Source organism: Netta rufina (genome assembly GCF_964035555.1).
Source record: "Netta rufina genome assembly, chromosome: 21".
Taxonomy (NCBI): domain Eukaryota; kingdom Metazoa; phylum Chordata; class Aves; order Anseriformes; family Anatidae; genus Netta; species Netta rufina.
The window spans coordinates 2,394,115-2,414,616 of record NC_140145.1 but is presented as its reverse complement, the minus strand read 5'-3'; the positions used below and the strand labels follow the sequence as shown (position 1 = coordinate 2,414,616).

Below are 20,502 nucleotides of genomic sequence, written 5' to 3'. Positions count from 1 at the left end.
ACCCTTTGCATCTTTTTATTCAGTTCCCAGTTCCTTTTATGGATGTAGCCTACAGAGGTTTTTGTGAAGAGGGCATGTCTGAAATCTCAGAGCCTTCCTCCTACTAAATTTTCAGAAGAGATCAGAACTGAATTTCCAGTAGTTTGGTATCTACAGTCTATAGAATAGAGGGAGTCTCTACCTGTATAAAAAGTCCCTTGTGAAATTCCAGGGCTCTGTATTCATAGGGAGCATCTCTGGAGAGAGCAATGAATTTCCATGTTTTATGTAATCTGTCTCAAAACTACAGTACAGACGGAGCAGTTTATAATTCCTTTATGGATGTTGTACAAAGCTGCAGGTGGTTTGCTGGGACCATGCAGACAGAAAAGAAGCGGGAAGAATCTAGAGAGGTTTTCTACCTGTGGGACAGAGGTGACCACAAAGATCTGAGATGTGACATCTCATAGGCCTCCCATGGATGGCTCCCCAGATTCCCAAATGGTCTTGCTTTGCAAGATGCATCCCCTGCTATTTCAGTGTCTCCCTGCTTTCTTGACAAAAGGTTTGATGTCAAGTCCTGTGTCTCACACTCAGGATGTCTCCTGGCCCTTCCGTGGGGTTTCCCTTTGGAAGAGATGATTTCTAACAGTGTGAAGTCTCAGTCCCATCGCAGCTAAAAGGCACATACAGCCAGTCTTCACGACACTCAGCTCTGTGTTAGCTACAGCCGTGCTTAAACACAGTTGTTGCTGGCAAAACTCCTGCATTTTCCAAGACTCGCCTGGACAAGGATAATTTTTCTGAACACTGTGCTAAAAGCCAGGTATTCAAAGCAATACCTTGCCTTGGCTGTGCGAGGTAATTTGCCACTGCTGATAACAGTCATGGAGTCTGCGATATCATTTATGATACAGGAGTTTTTATCACCTTACTCTGGTGGTGGGCTAATGCAGCAGTGAGAAAAACAAACACACACCCTTCATATACCCCTGCTAGAAGTGCATTGGTGGTAAATGGAGGGCCTGGCTTTCCATGGTAAATATTTATACTTGGGAATGTTCCTCTAACAGAGATTGGGGCCTCTCTGAAGCTCCCATCTTTCTACTATGAGCACAGCCACCTCATTGAGCACTGTGAGTCACCACTTTCTTTCACTAGGGCACTGCAGACAGCAGTCAGAGTAGTGGGGAGACGTTTCTCAGAAGAGAGGAGGTACACCTGGCTTTAGGACTGGTTACAAGAGGTCGAGAGGAAGAGAGAAGTAATGCATTCATTCCTACATGGGCCATTGGGGCATGCCAAGGTACCACTTCTGCCTGTTCATTAGTGGAGGAGGAAGCCCCCGCAGCGGATGTTCTGTTGGGTAGCATTTCACCTGACTGTTGATACTCACACCTTCTCCCAGCCTCTTTAGGAATAACAAAGGATTGGGTCCATCTGATAAACGTAAAATTGTACAATTCTGCTTACCTCTAAATGGAGAAATGTAACTCCTGTTTTAAATTAAATTATTATAATTGTAGCATTCAGAAAAAAATAAAATAAAAAACACAAAACATAATGCATTCATTTTCTAATAAGAGAGTACAGATTCCAAATTATAGCATACAGTATGTCAAAACAGGAAATTTGAGGCAGGCAGGCCAAAGTGTGCCATTGTCTTTACAATTTATATTTACTTGCAGTAGATGTAGAATAATCCTTGTCTTCCCTCAGGTCTAGCACAAACAATTTATAAATTTTGCAAAAATGAAAAAGGCAGTAATAAATAATAGTAATAATATATAACAACCATGTGAGCAATGAATTATAAAACAGAGAGTGAAAAAGAGAATGAAACCACAACATAGAAGCCAGTTTACAGGGCTGAGTACACAGTTTGAGTTATTTTTCTGGCATTGTGACAATGAGGAACATTTATGGGAGTTTGCAAACAGCCTACAACACAAATCATTTTGTTTCAGGTTATATTTATATGGCTTAGTTAAGAGTTTTTAGTATCCATTAAAATCCAATGTTCGAAGGTTTATAGCTCAACTGTTGAGGTCTTATCCCTAAGGATCAATTGTTTTGGGTTGCTTGGGGAACTATTATTATTATTATTTATTATTTATTATTTATACAATTCACTTTAAATTACTTAGCCTAGAGTAAAGATACAGAGCTGAAAAGCTAGACAATTCTTCTTGTATGGGAAAGAAGAGAAGAGACAGCTTTTTCTTTATTATTTTTAGTTTTGGATATTATTTCTGATTTATTGTACACACCAATTGAATCTCTCTTCATGTGTGTTTCAACAGCCATTTTGTCTTGGAGTTGCTGCAGCCTGTACAGGATGAGAACTCCTGTACTGTGTTGCTGATATTTTTTTGCTGCTTCTTTGTGTGTACTTCTGTAATTTAAAATAAAAATAATTTTCTGTTGAAACGGTGTAATTTGCTATAGGTCATACAGTTTATTTGGTGGAAGATGAGATTTATACTGAAAATAGGCATGATGTGTCTAGGGCCTGATCCAAGTCTTAGTGCTTTTTCCTTCTTTATCTGTTCTATTTACTAGGATCAAAGTTCTTGAAGAAAAATGCCCTATTATGCTTTACACTTTGTAAACATGTATAGTGAAAACTGCCCAAATCCTAAACTGTACCATTTAATAGCCAAAACAGATGAAAAATAGAAGGGTGACAGAAGAATGGAAGAGTGACATGCCTGAGGTGGTGCAGAGCCAGTGTCACAGGTAGATCTTCCATCCTAGCACAAAGCTCTCTCTCCTTGATCATGTTCCTTTTCAACCTACAATGAAGTGTTCCTGGAAAGAGATGAGGCAGATCTATAGAGCATTACGGGCTTGCTATCCATTACGTAGATACAGAGGGGGTTAAGAACCCAACACATAGTCAAAAGATCAACTAAGATTTAATAAGATTAATAAGATTTTATTTCCTGAAAAATTGAGGGGCATTTGAATCAAACGAACGGTGTATCTTGAGAAAGAATATTTACAATTCTTAAAATGCATGTATGAGTAGAATTAATATGGTGTGTGCTTTTATTTTAATCCTTTTCCATTGTATCAAGCTTCTTTTGTGGCAATATTTCCTAGCTATTTTCTTATTTAATTCTAAGTATCCGTGGCATTAATTCTATGTAAATCTTATGCTGTTATCTGAGGTGGAATGTCAGAATCTTTATAACTTAACTGCTACGTCCATAACTTGCATCCAGTGCAGTCCCCAAGGAACCTGCTCGTTGTGGCTAGCTATCAGGCTCTGATTGAAAACGTGATTGACACCAATAAGAGCCTGGTAGTTCTCATTTCCCCATTTGAAATGATCCAAACTGCTCAATGGCCATCCAAGATCTATAGAGTGTTTTTAACCTGTACATAAATTCATCATCTCTATTATAGTCCTTTCTTTAGCTTCTAATTTTGGAATATCAGAGGTTTTCCATTAGGTCAACAGGACGTTGAACTACTCTCTTTTGTAACTGTCCTCTGGTGTTGCAATTACACAGAATGCCAGGTTCCTTTTGGGTCCAGGAAAAGCATTTTTTTCATCCTTTTTGCTTTCTGTGAACCCTTTTTGTGGATCATTCTCTTTGCTTTTTACTTGGCATATGAACCATAAGCTTTGGACCATCCAAGATCTGTAATATTCTGTTGCATGCAGAAGAAAACAAATTTCACCTCCAACTGACTGATTTTCAAAGCTGATTTTCAAAGTTAACTCAACCCTCACTTAGTTTTTTTCTTGTGATTTCTATTTCTGGCAGTGATGAAGAAAGGAAGAAACTCTCAGGCCCTGGACTGCAAATATAAAGCTGACAGTAAAAAAAAAAAAAAAAAAAAAAAAAAAAAGGAAAACATGTAAGAGGAGTTCTCTGTGAGAAACTGAGGTCAAACTTTGGCCATCTGGCAGTTAGGAATAGACATGTGTGAAGGCACGCCAGGCACCTGCTGAAGGCAGATCTGCAGTAGCAAAGCCTTCAAAGGTTTGCTTGCTGCTTCTCAGGCATTGCGTGGTTTTCATTTGTAGCTTCTCTTATCGAGCACAATTTCTAAATGAGGATGGTTGCTTCACTTTAAGGACGTACAAATGACTTGCCCTCACCTGTCAAGCATGATCCTTGTATTTTACCAGGCCCATTATGAACGCAATCTTTCTGTCGAAAATTTGCATACCTCCTTTCTTGAAAAGTAATGACAGCAATTTCTTTCCCTCCGCTCACTTTCTGAGTGTCTCATTTAACAGCACCTGTGAAACCGACAGGCGCAGAGATGAGAAGTGAAAGAGAGCAGTTGATTAAATCATCATCAAGTCGGGCCTCAGAAAGTCAATTCTGCTTCCCGTCTGCAATGATATCCTTTTATCTTAAAGTAATGAGCTATGGCACTTTTGCATCGGGTAATGCGATAAGTTCTATTAGCATGTTCCATTTGCTTCACAAGCAAGGGCAAGTCATTTCAGCAAGCTCATATCACTGCAATCAAAGCAATTGGCTTCACAGGCAGAGAAGAAAGAGGAAAGGCTCAGGGTGATTTTTATGGATCACAACACAGTGGAAAAAATAGATTCTTGTATTATTTTAACCCGTAACATGCTTTGCTTCTTGTCCATCAGGATATTTTGATTTCATTAGCCTGTAAGTACCTGGAGGACTCAAATTCCAAACTGAACTCTTGAGCTAAGACCAAGAGGTATAAAAACAGGAATCTTTACTTACCCAGGGACACTGGCTAATGCACTATTAGGCACTGACTTCGTTAAACACTGATTAGTATAATTCTTTCCTATTGACTTAGTCCACCAATATAAATGCACATTTTTATTATTATTTACTATTCTTTATTTTTTGAGCCCTGACAAAATCCCAATCACTTGAGAGGATGCTGAGAATGACTTTACATACTGCAAATTGTGTGCAGATAGAAAGGCAGGTAAGAAAGCTGCAAATTTGCATTCTGAATCCCAGAGGAAAAGTCATGTAGGTTTTTTTTTCATATATTATATTGACGGACTGAGACAGGGAGTTCATCCTTCTGTTGCAAAACAGAAAGACTTGGTAAAATTAGAATTGGGTTGTGTCTGTGGCAGGTAGCAGCTTGATGCCCCGTTGGTCTAGTGGAATTCAGATGCCTGACTTGCACAGGCACTTTCTGAAGATGCTGAGCCGAGTAACTCCTGGCATCGTTAGCTTTCTAATGCCGCGGCTGGAAAGCCCATTTTATCTGCTGCTGATATTGGTGGGAGCATTGTCCCGTACTTTGGGGATAGCTGGATTGGACCTTAAGCATTTGTGGGATCATTGAGCAATGACACCATAAGGAAGCCATTGGGAGTGATAACTGGGGGAAAGAAGCTGCATTTTTCTGAGATCTGCAATAATTTACCAGGCTCAGCTCAGTTCCAGGGGTGCAGAGGAAAATTTGTTTCTTAAAGGGCTGCTTTCCCTTCGTCTTCTCTGGGGCTGTGCTTGGAGGTGCCTGCAGATGCCAGAGACATCTTCCTGCTGAGGGAAACAGAGCCACACACAGCTGTCCAGGACACAACACTGCAGCTCTGTCCCTGGCAGTCGTCAGGCCAGCTCTGCGCTCCTGCATCAGGCGCAGAAAGGCTTCCATCCTCTCCCCTGCTCAGATTGCTGCTGGCCTTCCCCTGTGAGGGATAACCTGGGAATACAGGGGTTGAAACGAGAGAGTCAAACCTCAAAGTAGGACTCATGTTTTGCTCTCTTTCTGGAGTGAAATCCCTCTTTGCAAATAAGCTCACTGCGGTTTGCCAAGAACACATGTACCACCCACCAGTTGCAAAGGTCATGTATGTGTTTTATATAAATATAGGGTGGATCATCTTTATCATGGCTAGTAATGTATTCATGGTAACATTCAAAATGTAATTCTCTCATTTCTCTTCAAACCATTGTCTTGTTGATGGTAGAGCTAGAAGGAGCCACTAATTGTGTTGTTTTGCAATGGAAAACAATCATACAAGTCTTGGGTGGGAGGAATTAAAAAGACATATGGTTGAAAGTGGTTCCAAGTTCTGAATATTATTGCTGTAAGGGGCAGATAACTTTAAATGTCCAAGACTGATACATTTCATCTGAAGTGAAGTAGTTGGATAAAATGGGATTCAGATTAGAGGTCAACATTGCAATCTTTTGTCCAGACTAAGGTAATTTGTGTAAAATGGGACTTTTATGTGAATAATCCATAATTTCAGCTTTTGAGAAACCAGGCCTGAAACTTCTCAGACCATCGCTGTTTCAGAGTCATACCTTACACTGAATCACTGTGGATAATGGTGAAGAATTGCTAAGCAGACTGTGATGTTAACCAATTTGTGAGATGCTATATATAAGATTCCTTGCCAAGGAGCTCCATGCTGAATGCTACTTGCAGGCGAAGTCAGAGATAGGAAAGAAAAAAGTGAAATTCTTGCTCTTAGTTTCTTTGTGACTCTGCCTGTCTCTATTTCATCAATTAGAAAATTGCCCATTTATTCCCTGGCTGTGTCTCCTTTCATCTAGGAGATGTTTTTTTCTCCTTTTTTCTTGGAAGCAAAGGTCTAATTGTATAGCTAAAATATCATCTTTGCCCTTTTCGGGGCTGTCAGTTTGTCATTGGTGGATAGATGGACAAGAATATTGTAAATGTCAGTGTGAACATGGCTGAGGTCTGGGTTTTCCCTCATTTTCTTCAGATTTCTTTTCAGCAGACAGATGAGCAGAATCACTTTGTTCAGTGCTGGCGTTTCAGCAGTGCTGACTCCTTTGGTGGCAATGATAAATGGATTCAAGATATGAAATAGCTGTTCCAGCAAAGTCCATTGAGCAGAATAGAGAACAATGCCCTCCTCAATGTCATTGTACATGATACATTCAATGATTGCCACTTTTTGCACAAGAATGTGTTCAATCAGCAAGGTACATAGAAATCCATGGTGTTGCTTCAGCCTGAATGAGCTGGTGAGGTGGCACAGACCTTTACTCAGCTTGATTTGGGCCAGACTCTCTCAAGCTATTTAAATGGGCTCAAATTATAGCTGTAACCTCATAAGGTGTCTGATTTTTGAAACGTGGCGTTGGGATCAGTCTCATTCTGCGGGTGCTGTGGGAGATGTGCTGTGCATTTTAACTTAACACTTTCCCCAGCTGGGGCAGATTTGGGAGGTACAATGCAGTCTTTAGTCCAATCCTCAGTTTTCTTATTATTATACAAAACGCAGCAATAATTAAGCCTTAAAAGGGAATTAGAGAGTTCTTTTTCTACTTCCCAGTTTATCAGACTGCAGTTATATTTGTGTATACTCCAGATGATGAGGAGTGCATCTAACACTTTCACAGCCCTGACTGATAGCAGTAAATTAGAAGGTTTAATCTGGGGCAGAAGGAAGACCTTTCGTTTTTGCTGGTGCAAAGACTTTATGAGGCTTTCTGTTTCCTCTTCACCTTGGGCTTATTTTAGGAACAATAATTTGAATTTTGACTGCAGCGCATGTATGGAAATGCAAGTTTGTTGGTTACTGATTCTGATTAGTGCTTCTCGAGCACCGAGTTGCAGAAATACTGGAAAATAAAGCTTGAACGTTTAGCACATGTGTGCCAAGTGATATGATGGCTGGTAGCCTGCACACTAGGTGTTAAAGGTGTTTGAACAGTTTGAGTGATAACTCTGGCCACTTTGAGCAGGTCATTGTCACTCTGGTCTTATTCTTGCTACTGATTATATGGAAACTAGGAGCAGCCATAATGCTTCCGCGTGTCCTATAAAAATCTGTGGAGCTAGTTACGAGCGAGCTTTGTATATCCCAGGCTTTGGGTTTGGTTTGCAGTGCTGTAGATCCTTTGGGAAAAGTGTTGAGTCCCTCCTGCCCAGTACTAGACTTTCAGAAGCATAAACTAGCCATTTCAAAGGCTCCTTCCCCAGAGGGGCCCATCAGGCTGTGTTTTGAAAAGATCTCATGGCATTTTTTTCCGTGCTCATTTGAAAACTTGGCCATAAATGAGAGCTGTGGGTGCTCAACAGTTCTGCTGATCTGGCTCTCATTACAGTGCCTAAATGAGAGCTAAGAGCGGGTCGGTTGGTAGGATTTTTGATAATGTAAGCCAGCATTTGGAAATGTGGCTCTGGGCTTTTTTCAAACCTGTCTCTGGGTGGCTGCAGCTTGTCACAACCCGTGGTCAGTGAGGGGATAGGAGGCGCCTTGGGCCTGAGCATCAGAGAAAGAAGCTTCAGCTTGTTCAGGTGTAAAAGGCATCCGCAGGCTCCTTGTCCTGATTCATTGTGTTATCACTCACAGTGAAGCTAATGGCAGTTACCCAAAAATCAAGCCATGCCATCTCTGAATGCTGTTTTGGATTCCTCGTTATTTGCAGAATATTCAGATACAGTGTGTGCATAGAGCCATGGTTTCCTGAAACAAGGCTGAAAACTGATCTTTTTGTAATAGGCACAGAATACTGAAACTGAGCCCAAAGTAGAAGGCCAGTACAAAACATTTGCATCACTTAATTCCAAAACAGGATGCCTAGTGCAGAAAATTGGAGTGGGACCTGTGCCTGGGAACATCTTCCAGCTTCATCAGACTTCCAAGGCGCTGTGAGCTACCTTCAGAGAAGCTCACTGAGCAGAGTTCACCTGGCCACAGTGGAAAGCACTGCTTTTAAAGAACCGTATGAAAGTGCTGACTGCACATTATGGAAAACAACGGACGTTCGAAAACGTTGGAAAAGCAGAACTGCTTCTGAAGGACAAGATTGCAGAGAAGAAACACGTCTACTGCTATTCCATTAATTTGCCATTGTTAAATCAGTGACATCTAAATTGTCATCTAGTTTCTGTAGACATAGGGTCAGGCTCATTTTGCCATCCATTGCCATCACTTTTGTGTCTGGTAATGGCAAATCCTTAGGTGAGGTTTCCTCCTGGAAGTGTTGATAGGCGTATTTGAATCCGTACAAAAAAACAGGCTGTCTCTAAGCTGTTCACAGAATAAAGGTGAATTGATTATTAATACATGAAACCTGTCAGGTAACAGAAATAGTAACCAAGCTACAAGGGATTGTGTAGCAGGCTTAACTGAGCCTGAGATAACATGGTTCTTTTGCTTCCATTGTATAGATTTTCATTGTGCTTTTGCTCTGAGAATCTCAAAGCACTTAAATCATTTTACGTTTTTTCTATGGCCCTGGAAGGCAGGGGAATGCTGGAGCAACTGAGGTAGCAAGCAGTGCAGGCTCAAGTCTTCAGAAGTGACCAGTAGTTTTGAATAATCAACTTCACGGTTGTCAGCTCTGGTTTCCGAGACCTGTTCTCCAGAAGTGGTTAGCAGCGAGTCTGCAGGAGATGGAAGCACCTTGTGCATTAGCACCTCGGGGAAGAAAATGCATCCAAGAATGTAAATGAGCGCATCAGGGTAAGGACCACTGGGAAATGTGGGTGCAAGTGAAATGCCCAGAGTGCTCAAACAGCAAACCAGCCTCCAATGTGGGAAGAAAGTACAATTGCTTTCATTCAGTTTCTAGCCTCAGCGGCAAACCTCTTCTGCAAGACTTTTGGAGTTACCCGTGCACATAAATCGTCAGATTTTTTTCCATGAAGCAGAGGAAATCCGTGTATTTAATCTTCAGGGAAAATTCAGCGTAATGTGGCTGTGCAGAACACACACATGAATGCCTGCACACAAGCACACACGTATATATACCGCATGAAAATAGAACCTTAATGCTGTGTACGAAGTCACTTCCTCCTGTCTTTCCGTTTTTTTCTTTCATGCAGCTTGTCCATAAAATCCTGCTACGGGAACAGGACAGCACTGCTGGACTGCGGGTCTCCTTTCCTTGCGCCCCACCAACAGAACCTCTTTATGAGTGAAATAGATGCCTTGTGTATGCAGGACTCCTGGCATTTTACAAAGTGTATCTGGAGCCAGGCTAGGCAAACGTTAGGAGCTGTTTGCTGAGTGCATTTATTGCCTTTGCATAATTTATGAGCTGGAGGGGTTTGACCATCATTCGTCTCTGCCAGAGGCTGGCACTGAGGGCTCTGGAGGATGGAGCTGTAAATTGGATGGAGCGCTCCTGCTGAGCTCACAGCAAAGTCCTCGGGTCAGTGTGGGAATTTAATACCGGGAATGGAACTGTTTTCTCAGAGTGCCATGTGGGCCTCCACGCAGCAGAGGCTTTTTTGGCAGCCACGGTGACTGGCCAAATCGCGAAGCTGTCAGTCACTGGGCATGTTGTGAAGGGAGCCTGAGCATTTTTAATCGGCTTGGCATCCGTGCTGCTTCCATAATGGACACCAGTAGGTCTCAGTCCTTCGCCATATGCTTAACTCTGGAGACAAGGTGCTTCTGGGTATAGCAGTAATTATTTGATGTGGAATTAAGCGGACCTTGAAATTAGAACTGGACTGTCGGAAAGCAGGAGGCTTAACACTTTGATGGAAATAACTTCCCACCGATGTCGCTCTGTGCACTCTCTCTGCAGATTCACTCAGATACGGGTAACTGTTTACTGGCAAATTCAGATGTCACTGCTGGCAAGTATTCTTCTCCCCAAGTACCTCCACACTGCAGAAAACACAAAACCCTGAGCTCTTTCCAAGCTTGTGAACCGGGAAAGACTTGATCCACAGCGGTGGAGAGATTACTTAAACCCAACAAAAAATGGTGGGGAGAGGAGCGGCTGCAAAGCGCTGTGACCGCAGCTGTGTCACAGGACACGTGCACACGAGCCCCAGCGGCAGGAGCCGATGGCATGTTGAAGCCCTCTGAAACCTGCTGGGAGAAGGGAATCATTCCTGCTTGCTTGTATAGCCACTTTCGACCCCCTTTCTTTCTCCTTTTGGATTCAGGCATAACAATCAGGACTTCTGTTGGACGTTGGCTGGAAGGTGGGGAGAGGACATGAGTAAATGGAGGAATTGGTTCTGGGCTCCCTATTTTGAAATACATAAGATGTGTCACCTCGATGTGTTATATCGAGCACATGGCTGGTGCAGGGTCCCCAGAACCACTGGGTGCTCCTGGCTGTAACCAAGCAGTGGAAGGAAGTGCTCCAGCCCCAAAGCTGAATTTTATCAGCAACTGTAAAATAGAGGTAGTAAATGGGAATTCTTTGTGATGTGCTGTGATTTTCATGGATGAAAATCCTTGTGTAGTTTTGCTTATCTGCAAATGTCAGCCTTTGCTTCGCAAGCATACTTACTATGCTTCCCCTCATACAAAAATCTCGTAAATGGAGTCATGTTGAAATCAAAATGTGTAATATTTACAGGGTAAGGGCATGAGTACTTCATATAAAAGCCCTACTGTCCCAGAAATGTGCAGTTTTCATTTTGTCAGTTAAGTACCCTCCCTCCTTCATAAACTTGATCTCTGTACGAGGGTTTCAAATTTTGAGTTAAAACTCTGTTATATCTTCATGCTCCATCTCATGTATTTACATGCAACTACTGCTATATAAATCCTTTCAGATATTAAATAGATTTCACTTCAATTTATATTTTGAATTTTTTGAAAGGAGATTGTGATTTTTACAAATATTTTGCTTCATTTAAAATTAGTGGAAAAATACCTATGGAAACGAGATCTATTTTTCTTAGCTTTTGTTTGTTAGTATGTAGTTCACTGGTGTGGAGAAACCATCTTTTCAACCCCCTGTACCAATGAAGACAAGGGAAAAGCAAGAGAAACAGAAAAGGTGTAGTTAAAGAACGTATAGAAGGAGACATGCCTTTTACAAACCAAACGCATATTTGTGGGTGTAGCTGTTCACATTCCACTGTATAGTTAACCTTTGGAATTCACAATGTATAAATAATTTTGCAGCAATTTGGTTGTATTACAAAAATACTCACAGATGCAAACACATAAAGGGCTTTGCTAACTTCTCTAAGGACATAATGCAATCTGCTAGTCCTTGACTTAAGAAAGCCCAGTTCTTCATTTTCGTGATCTTACACTTCCCTTTGAAACATCTGACACACGGAGGTGTGAGTTCAACCTTTCCTGACAGAGGCAGGTCAGTCCTCCAGACTCTAAGCCCGGAGTTTGAAAAACAGGAGGAGATATTTCCCTCATTCTTCTGCTGCAGAGGGAGCCAAGTGTGATCACCTGGGAGTTGCCCAGAATTAGGTGGGATGAATCAGATCTCTGGTGTCTAGGACAGAAGCAGCTAGGTGTGAGTTGCACGGGCCTTACAGGGTTATTTCCAGAACAGCTTTTGTACTTCTAGCAAGTTTAAGCATGCTTTGGCTTTCTATTGCTTGTCTGTGTTGGAGCTTGATTCACCTAGTCCTGCTGCATTTCTACAATAGTAAAAGTGATAAAAAAAATGAGCAACGGCACTTGGTAATTAGCAAGACCCACTGGTGTTACAGTTCAGCATCCTGTGGTATTGTGTTGGCTATGTTACTGGGGCTAGTTCTGAATTACAGAGAGCCCCAGTGAATCACTTTCTTGGGCACGTTGTTCCTTCTGCCGTGAGCTGTCTGAATTCTTCAATGCAACACCTGTAAGCAATGACAAGGGTTGTGCCCTCTAAGTAGTTCTGGAGTAAAATGGCAGCCTTGTAAATGCTTCGCTTCTGGGAAGGGTGAACTTGAGCCATTTCTATGCCCTCCTACCCAAAAAACCTTTGAAACCAAATCACTGGTAGGCAGCACGAGCAATATCATCCTTCAAAAGAAAACAAACTGCCCTCCAATACTGTTTCTCTTCTTCCCTGATCCAGTTTTAGAGCCTAAGTGTGTTCATGCACCATCAACTCTCATGCATGTGAATTAAACTAACATAGGGCATTGCAAATGGCTTTTGTTGTTTTCAGTGCGTTTTTTTTCATAATTCAAACATGCAAATGATGAAACAACAGCGTGGAGAAAAATTTCCTCCTGTACGGTAACTGAGTTATTTCCTATAGGTACCAGATGCAACACCACAGGTCTTGAGTGTTTCAGCCATCTTGTTTATAATAATTTTTAATTTTTTTTACCATAGCATATTTTTCTTACCTGTTCTTTTTTCCTTTTTGTGTTTCAGTGTGACAGCGACAGTGATCAAGAAGAAAAGGTAGGAAAGGGAATCTGTATGGGAGCAAGAATATTTTGTTGGGTTTGTTGCATTCACTTATTCTTATTATTTTGTTATTTATTCAAAGTTTCTTTTTGGATTGATCCAAGTCAACTCTATACAAAGCAACACCTTTGTTCCCTTTAATTTGATTTTGGAATAGACCTCCAAGGAAAGAGTATTCTAATGAATATTTTGGAGGTTACACAATTCATCTTCAAGCATATTGATGCCATGGTTTGTGTGGGTTGTTTATGAACACCAGTCTGACTGCCGACCCTTTCTAAGGTTACATTTTCCCTTGGGATGTTCTAACAGTTTAATAACGCAACTGAATATATTTGTAACCTTCACATTTGCACTTTTCAACAGTTATTTAACCACATGCTTGCCTGTTTTGCTTCTCTGTAGTCAAGGGTCTTAAAGCTCAAATTGAAGTGCTAAGGTCAACATGCATATAAATATAAAATTATATATATACATATACTTAGAAACAACGTTTGGAAACTGCGCATTACATCAAACGACACAACATGCTGATGGTTATCATAATAACTGGGTTTCTAAGCAGAAAATGGAAAAAAAGTTATGCTGAAAAAGAACCAGACACTGGTCTCTAACACTTTTTTTTTTTGGAAGGTTAATAGTAATGAAGAAATAGTATTCACACTGATGCATTTTTGAGTCTTATTTCTTATGCTATAAACAGACTAACATCTACCTTTCTTCTTTGGCAAAAATGAAATAATCATTGCAGAAAAACTCGTATAATTTCATTATTTCCAGGTTGGATTTTGTGATTTTCATTTGTATGTTGAGCCTTAAGGGATGTTTTGACAATATAATCACTTTTTCCTCCTTTTTCACTGGGTAAATTGGGGGATAGAAGTTGGGGAGGGTAAAGTAATGTCAAAAACTATCATTTGTATCCAATCTTTGAATTGTTTAGAGTTTCATGAGTGTTCAAGCTTCAAGTTAAGCCACGAAGAAGAGAGGTGACCATTTTGGCATGTGGCTAATACAATAGAAAAGAAAAAATATGGTGTAGAATCCACATGGAAACAATGAACACAGAAATCAGCTTTCATGTTTTAATCAGATCTGTACAGGATTTGTGTACGAAAAAGCCCAGGAAATTTTCAAACTATTCTGTATACAATTGCCAAAGCTTTGCCCTTCAGCTTCCAGTAATTTCCCAAGTAGAGATTTTTTTTTTTCCTTGTGTTTCTTAATAATTTGCTAACTGTGTTAAAGAACCACTGTTTACTTTGAACTGCAGTGATTTCCCTTTCATAAGGGAACTAATCACTGGAGTTAATCAGTGTGACAACAGAAAGGGGAGGTTTTGTTGGGTTTTTGCACAGAATATTAACCTGCACTTTTAGATATGAATTTTTAATGCATTACCATTACATTCCATCCTGTGAAGTGATTATTCATTTTCAGGATGTTCCTTATGCAGTAGAAGATGATAAACTGAATCTCAGCTGCTGTGTTTATGGCACCCAGAACTAGAAGTGTAATTTCCTGCCACTGCTGCATTCACAAAGCCAACCTCTGCCAGTTTCACAATATTTTTCTCTTACAGCGCACCCATATAAAAAGGCAAATCAGCAGCTTTGGGGATGGTGGTGGTGTGCGGGTTGAGTGTTGTGTCTGCAAGGCAATACAATAGATACTCAAGACCATACCTCACGCAGAATATCCCCATGCTTGCGTGGGCAGGATTTGAAATCCAGACATGCATTTCATCTCTGTGATCTATATTTTGTCTTCCACCCTAATGAAACGAGATTAAGTGCAGATCCAAATATCCCTGATAATTTAGTTCTTTTCAAATCCCAGCACCAGACCCAGCTTTGAGTTTTATAGCTCAGGCCCAGTTCTAAAAGACGACTGCTAACCCCAGCGCGTGTATGCCGCCTGTGCTGGCAGCTCAGGCAGAGATCTAAAGGCCTTGTTCTGCTGTTAATTTGAATTCAGCATATGTAGCCTGTTATAAAATGCGAGACATCATCATTTGAGCAGGTCAAGCATATTCAGATGAAGACAAATGGTGCTTATTTGATTTTCTTAAAATCAGGAAATGAAAAAAGTGCTCTCTGGAGAAATCATGTTCTGCCTGACTTAGATGATAGACCAAGGCATGTACCCCAGATAAGAACAGGCGCTCGTCTTGCGGTTTTTATCTCTGAAGGACGGTCGGGACTGTCAGCTCGCTGACATGTGCATTATCCATGTCATTTTAAACAAAGTGACCTGTAGAAAAGTGCACTCTGCCGTGACATGATAATGGGCTGTTGGATGACAGGTAAAGTACACACTATAAAGGAGGCTGTGCGTTATTCCTTTGTTTAACTGACAAGTAGAAACTTCTTTTCTTCAGACAGGCAGGATCTTTTAGATCTCTTTCAATAGAACCCAGAAGATTTTGAATCCCTGCTTTAAATAAAATAACATTTTTAGGACCAAAAATTCCTATGAGCACAATGCACTGGGAGAAGTGAGGGTGTCAAACCTCTGTGCGAGAGGTTGATCATTTCTTAAATAGTGCTCAGCATCCACAGTTCTCATCAATAAGCACAGGAGCTGAGGATACTCAGCAGGATTAGAAGTTTTAAGATCCGTGACCCAAATGTCTTAGATCATTATGAGGGTATCGGTCTCCAACTATGGAGCTGTTCCAGTAGCAAATTGTCAGATTGCTCTACCTTGGTCCTAGGTCAATGTATTCTGAGGATTGTGTAGTCACTTTCCTCCTTGCAGAATCATCTTTCCCTGAAATGAGGGGAGCTACTTTCTTTTAGGACCATCTCTTGCAGACTTCAACATACTGTGGTATATGGAATACACAGTGTGTTGCTGCAGGTGAACTTGGTACACACTGTTCAGAAATATGGAAATAATTTTGCCTTCTTTCAGATTTCTGAGGACAAACCCACAACAGGTATCACAACACAGAGTATACGAAAAAATGTAAATAGTTCTACTAGAATTAATAAATCCTGTAAACCAGAAAGATTGGCCAGTGTCTTTGAATAAAGAAAAGGCAGATCAGTATGATGAGAGGTGTGTGACAGGTGGAAGTGGCTTGGAGACACTCCAGTTCAAGCACAACTAGATGGGCCACGGTGAAGCAGGAGAGTCCATGAAGGAGTGGGACCTGGGAAGCTAGGGAGCAGATGAATAGTGTGGTGACAGAGGAGGAAAAGCAATGTCTCTTAGGCTGTTAGTATTCTTTTTTCCCCACTTGAATATGTATCTATCCGGCTGTGTAAATCATTGTTGATATCTGATCTCTATTAGGTGGTGGCTGTGCCTCCAATCCATCTTCCCTAGCCTTTAATTGGGAGCCGACAGACAGAGTCACTTGCTGTCTGCGTCTGCCCTCAAATGAGACATTTCTCCAGAGGTTTCACTGGAAGAAGAAATAAGGATATTTAATTGAAAAATGATGCAGCCCCTGCTTAGCAGAACTGTAGCTAAGGCTGTGTCAGCATCTCAATTTTAAATGACATGTTTGGGATGGATAATTTATCTATTTATATAGATTCATGCTCCTTCATTCCAATTTGGCACACAGTACTGGACTGGAGCATTCAGAAGTATGCATTCTGCTCTCCTGTTGCTAAAAATCCTGAGGAGGTAGCGAGTACATCTGTGGAGGGAGAGTATATTTGGAGGACTGGCATCAGAATGTAAAGCACTAATACTTAGGGAGATGTCATTTTCCATCTTGGGATCCTTTCAGCAAATGCCGCTGGGATTTCTTACTGCATCTGAAAAAAAGTGTGGATCCCAGGGGAGCTCAGATTTTCTCCATTAAAAAGTCTGTCAGTCTTACTCTTCGAGCAGGTCTCCAGAGCTGATAATCTAAAATTAGGGCAAGCTATTGCACAGCTGACGAATTCAAGTGCAACTGTATTATCTTCTGATTTCTAGCGACAATCTTAAGAAATTATACCTGTGGTAATTAATGCAATACTAAAAACATTACTGCAAATATGTAGTCTGTTTTCTGGAAATAAAAGCAGGTCTTGGTCTAAAACACCATACAAATAGCTTTGATAAGGAAGTCGAGTGCTAAAGATGAGTTACCAAGTAAGGTCCTTTTTCATTCACCATCTCTACCGTTTTCTTTCACCACTCCACTTAATTGGTCTGATTTTAAAATTAAGGCTCAATCTGAGGCACTTTAGTGATTTTCTCTTCATAGGAAAATATTTCATTGATCACCAGGAACTGCTTTGCAGTGTACTCAGGGTTGTTACTTATGCTTGATTCAAGAGGAAAAAAGACCAGCTTCTTGCTTGAATTTTATCCAACTTTGATAGGATGTGCAACTTAAAAATTTCTCCAGTTGATGACTTAATTCCGTGTATATCTTAGTGGTACCCAATCAATTCTCCCTTGATGATGTTCCTGAATGCCATTAAAATGCTTTCTTCACCGCTACAGCCCAGGTACCACCGAGGGCACCTGCTGAAATGGCCTTTGTTCAGGGTGGACTTTGCCTAGGATGCTAAGGGATGAAAGAGGTTAGTTAAACTTGTGGCTAAATGTGCAAAATATTCATGTGTGGTTGTAGGGAAAGAATAACAATGTCTACCCCAGCTGGGTGGGGGATTCGGGCTGGGTGGGTGCTGTGCTTCCTCAAGAAGGCTGTGCTGGTGGGAGCTGGCTGCGGGTAAGACTTGGTGGTTTTTCTCTCAAGTGCTACTGAAAGCACCACGCAAGTGATGAGCAAGTCATCGGAAGTATGATATTGTCTGGCATCGGAATATTTCTAATGATAATGCTAATACATTTGATTGCATATAAAACAGCTGCAAAGCTAAGGTTATGGCATGGAAAATATCATAAATCACTCTGGTATGTTGAGATAAAGAGAACAGTTCTTTGTGTATAACTGTACACACAGAAGCATACACGCGCACCCTGTGTGTGTTTCTGAAGAGCTATCGGACCATTGTTTTGTGCATAGGCTTTAGAGAGAGTTTTTGGAGCAGTGTTTTGGCAGATGCGTGTTGCCCAATTTAATATGTAAGTTGGATTTCAGTGGTTGGTGGTTAAATATCCACACATACTTATCTTTGTGTTTGTGTATGTGTAGTTTGCTTTCGAATGTGCTTCTGGCTAAGTTTGAAAAACATATTTTTTTTTTAATCCCAGCTTTATGAACTCACCTGGTTTAGATAATTATAAGCAGTCTGATATATCTGTTATGAGAGGAACTTGGGCTGGGCCTACTGAAAGCCATACCCTTCAACCCACTGAACAAAGGCACAGGTGGGTGCTGACAAACTTGGCAGAAAAGCCGATTCCCCCCTGCCCTCCACTCTGAGCATCCTGCTTGGCTGCGTCCTGCTGGCCGAGCAGAGCATCGCTTCCCACTGTGCTGCCCACTGCATCCCCTCCCAAATATCTGCAGGGCACAGCAAATCTTTCTGTCTTCCAATAAAGAACCCAAAGCAACCCCACCATAAACTACGCTCAAAAACATAAGACCAAGGTAAATAGCACAGGGCTGCCTTCTGTATGTTTTGTTGCTGGAAATAGAAACTCTATCACAAGTGGATTACATACTAATGAAATTGCTTTTTGCTTGAGTATTACACCCATCTACATGCATAAATTGGTGTAATTCACTCTCATGTGGGCAGTCCCTTCAGCATGGAATTTGTTTAGTAGGATTCTTGGAAGCAAAACCATCAGGAATTTTTTTTCCTCTTGCTCCCAGGGAAAGAGAAGTTTGGGTAGCCTCTCAAACAGAAGTGTCCACCAGGATGGGACCAGAGCTGTGGCAGATAGGTAGCTGGCAGCCAGCTCCATTTCTTGTGACTATATGTGACATCTGTACTCTTCTTATTGTCCATAAACTCAGCCAAGGATTTTTTTTAGTTTGCTTTTTTAGTTTACTGCTGGAGTAAAAATAATAAATTATAATTGTCCCACTCTGGAAAACTCTGGTCAAAGAGGGAGCTCTCAGCATTTATTGCGCTATTGAAAGAAGGGCATATCATCAGAGTTCATTTCCTCATCCCTTTCTCTACACTATTCGACTCTAGATGCAGCATTTGATAACTGGGTTGGTTTCTAGAGGAAAATCTCAAAATGTGAAGTGTGTCATCTCCAGTCTCGCAAGAGAGCCTGAGAAGTACGTGCGTAGCCTCAGGTGGCAGGAGATGTTCCAGGGCTTCAGGCAGGTGGGAGCTCCAGAAGGGCAGGAGGAGGGACCCCCCGAGCAGCCCCCCTTGGGGGCAGGAGAGGTTTTGTGGGGATGGTTCCAGCTGGGGACAGGGGCTGAGCAGTCACCCTGCCATTCAGTTGTCTCGCACTGAGCACCCACACGCTACTCATGAAAGGCTGAAAGGATTATTTACAATAACAAGAGAGAGCTGAATACTTGGAAAAGCTCCTTGGATGGTGGGTACCAACATGTTTAGCAAATAAGGCTCCATGGGGAAACGGCGGCTGAGAACCCAATTCTAAGCAATTACTTCAGGTCATGGGATACTGATATCTTACTGTTTGCCGTGTATTTATTTTGGCTAAGGATAGGATTAGCGAAATAGTTTCTCAGTATTATTCTTATAACAGTTTCTGCAACGCCAGGATGTTTCCCATCAGTGAGATTTATACTGCATATTTGCACAGGTGTTGTCTTTTTAGCTCTGGAAAAAGCAGCACCTTAAACTTGCCCCAAGGGTGAAAGATCACCCAGACTTTATATGCTAGCAACGCTCAGGCAATCATGAAGTATTTCTTACTGTTTAAGGCCCATTAGGAGAAAAGATAAGGATCCTTTTTATTCATTTGATGTGCCACATAGAGGGTCCCTACAGCTAGAGTGGTAATAAAACTGGAGCCAAGCATGTTCGTTGTAAAAGATTATGCGCTTGCCGCTAAGGGGAGCGAACACGTTGTTTACAGGCGTGGGTACGTGCTCCCTGGGCTGGCTGTGCCACCGCGCCTTCAGCCCGTGATTTGTCCTGTCCTTTATCATCTCTGTCACTCGGCAGCATGTTGTCATAGGTAACGTATCACTCCCCCTACCCTCTCCCCCTTCCTCGGCCGGCTCCCCCCCCCTTTTTTTTTGTACCCATTTCGTGTAGAAAATTTGTATTTACTTTGGGAGTGTAATTTGTTCCTCATGGATAATGTGACCCTTAGCGGAGCTGGATCATGGGTTAGTTGAAGTGATATTTTCCGCTAATGGTAGTCGTACATCATTGCTGTCAGCTCGGGTTAGGAGGCAAGCACATTACAGCTCCATTTTACCTCTGCAGGCATCTGGGATTATTTGCCATAACTGAGTATGACATGACCGCACTACAGAGTGCATTAAAATTTTACTAGCTTCTCAGGCAAGTTCCTTGGCTCCAGCCTGCCTTCAGGCAGGAGTAATGATGGATACCTCTAAGGTCCTGACTTCCTGCACCAAGGAT

At 41.5% G+C, this 20,502-nt stretch overlaps 1 protein-coding gene across 1 annotated transcript in view; it reads left to right on the top strand.

Moving 5' to 3' along the window:
• LOC311217673 (autism susceptibility gene 2 protein-like) overlaps nucleotides 1-20,502 on the top strand; it is a gene marked incomplete at both ends in the record, with an annotated part of 663,617 nt that overhangs the window by 513,682 nt on the left and 129,433 nt on the right. Inside the window, one exon of the mRNA XM_084299926.1 lies at nucleotides 13,025-13,054. Within this exon, the coding sequence (XP_084156052.1) occupies nucleotides 13,025-13,054 (30 nt within the window). The remainder of the gene's footprint in view (nucleotides 1-13,024; nucleotides 13,055-20,502) is intronic.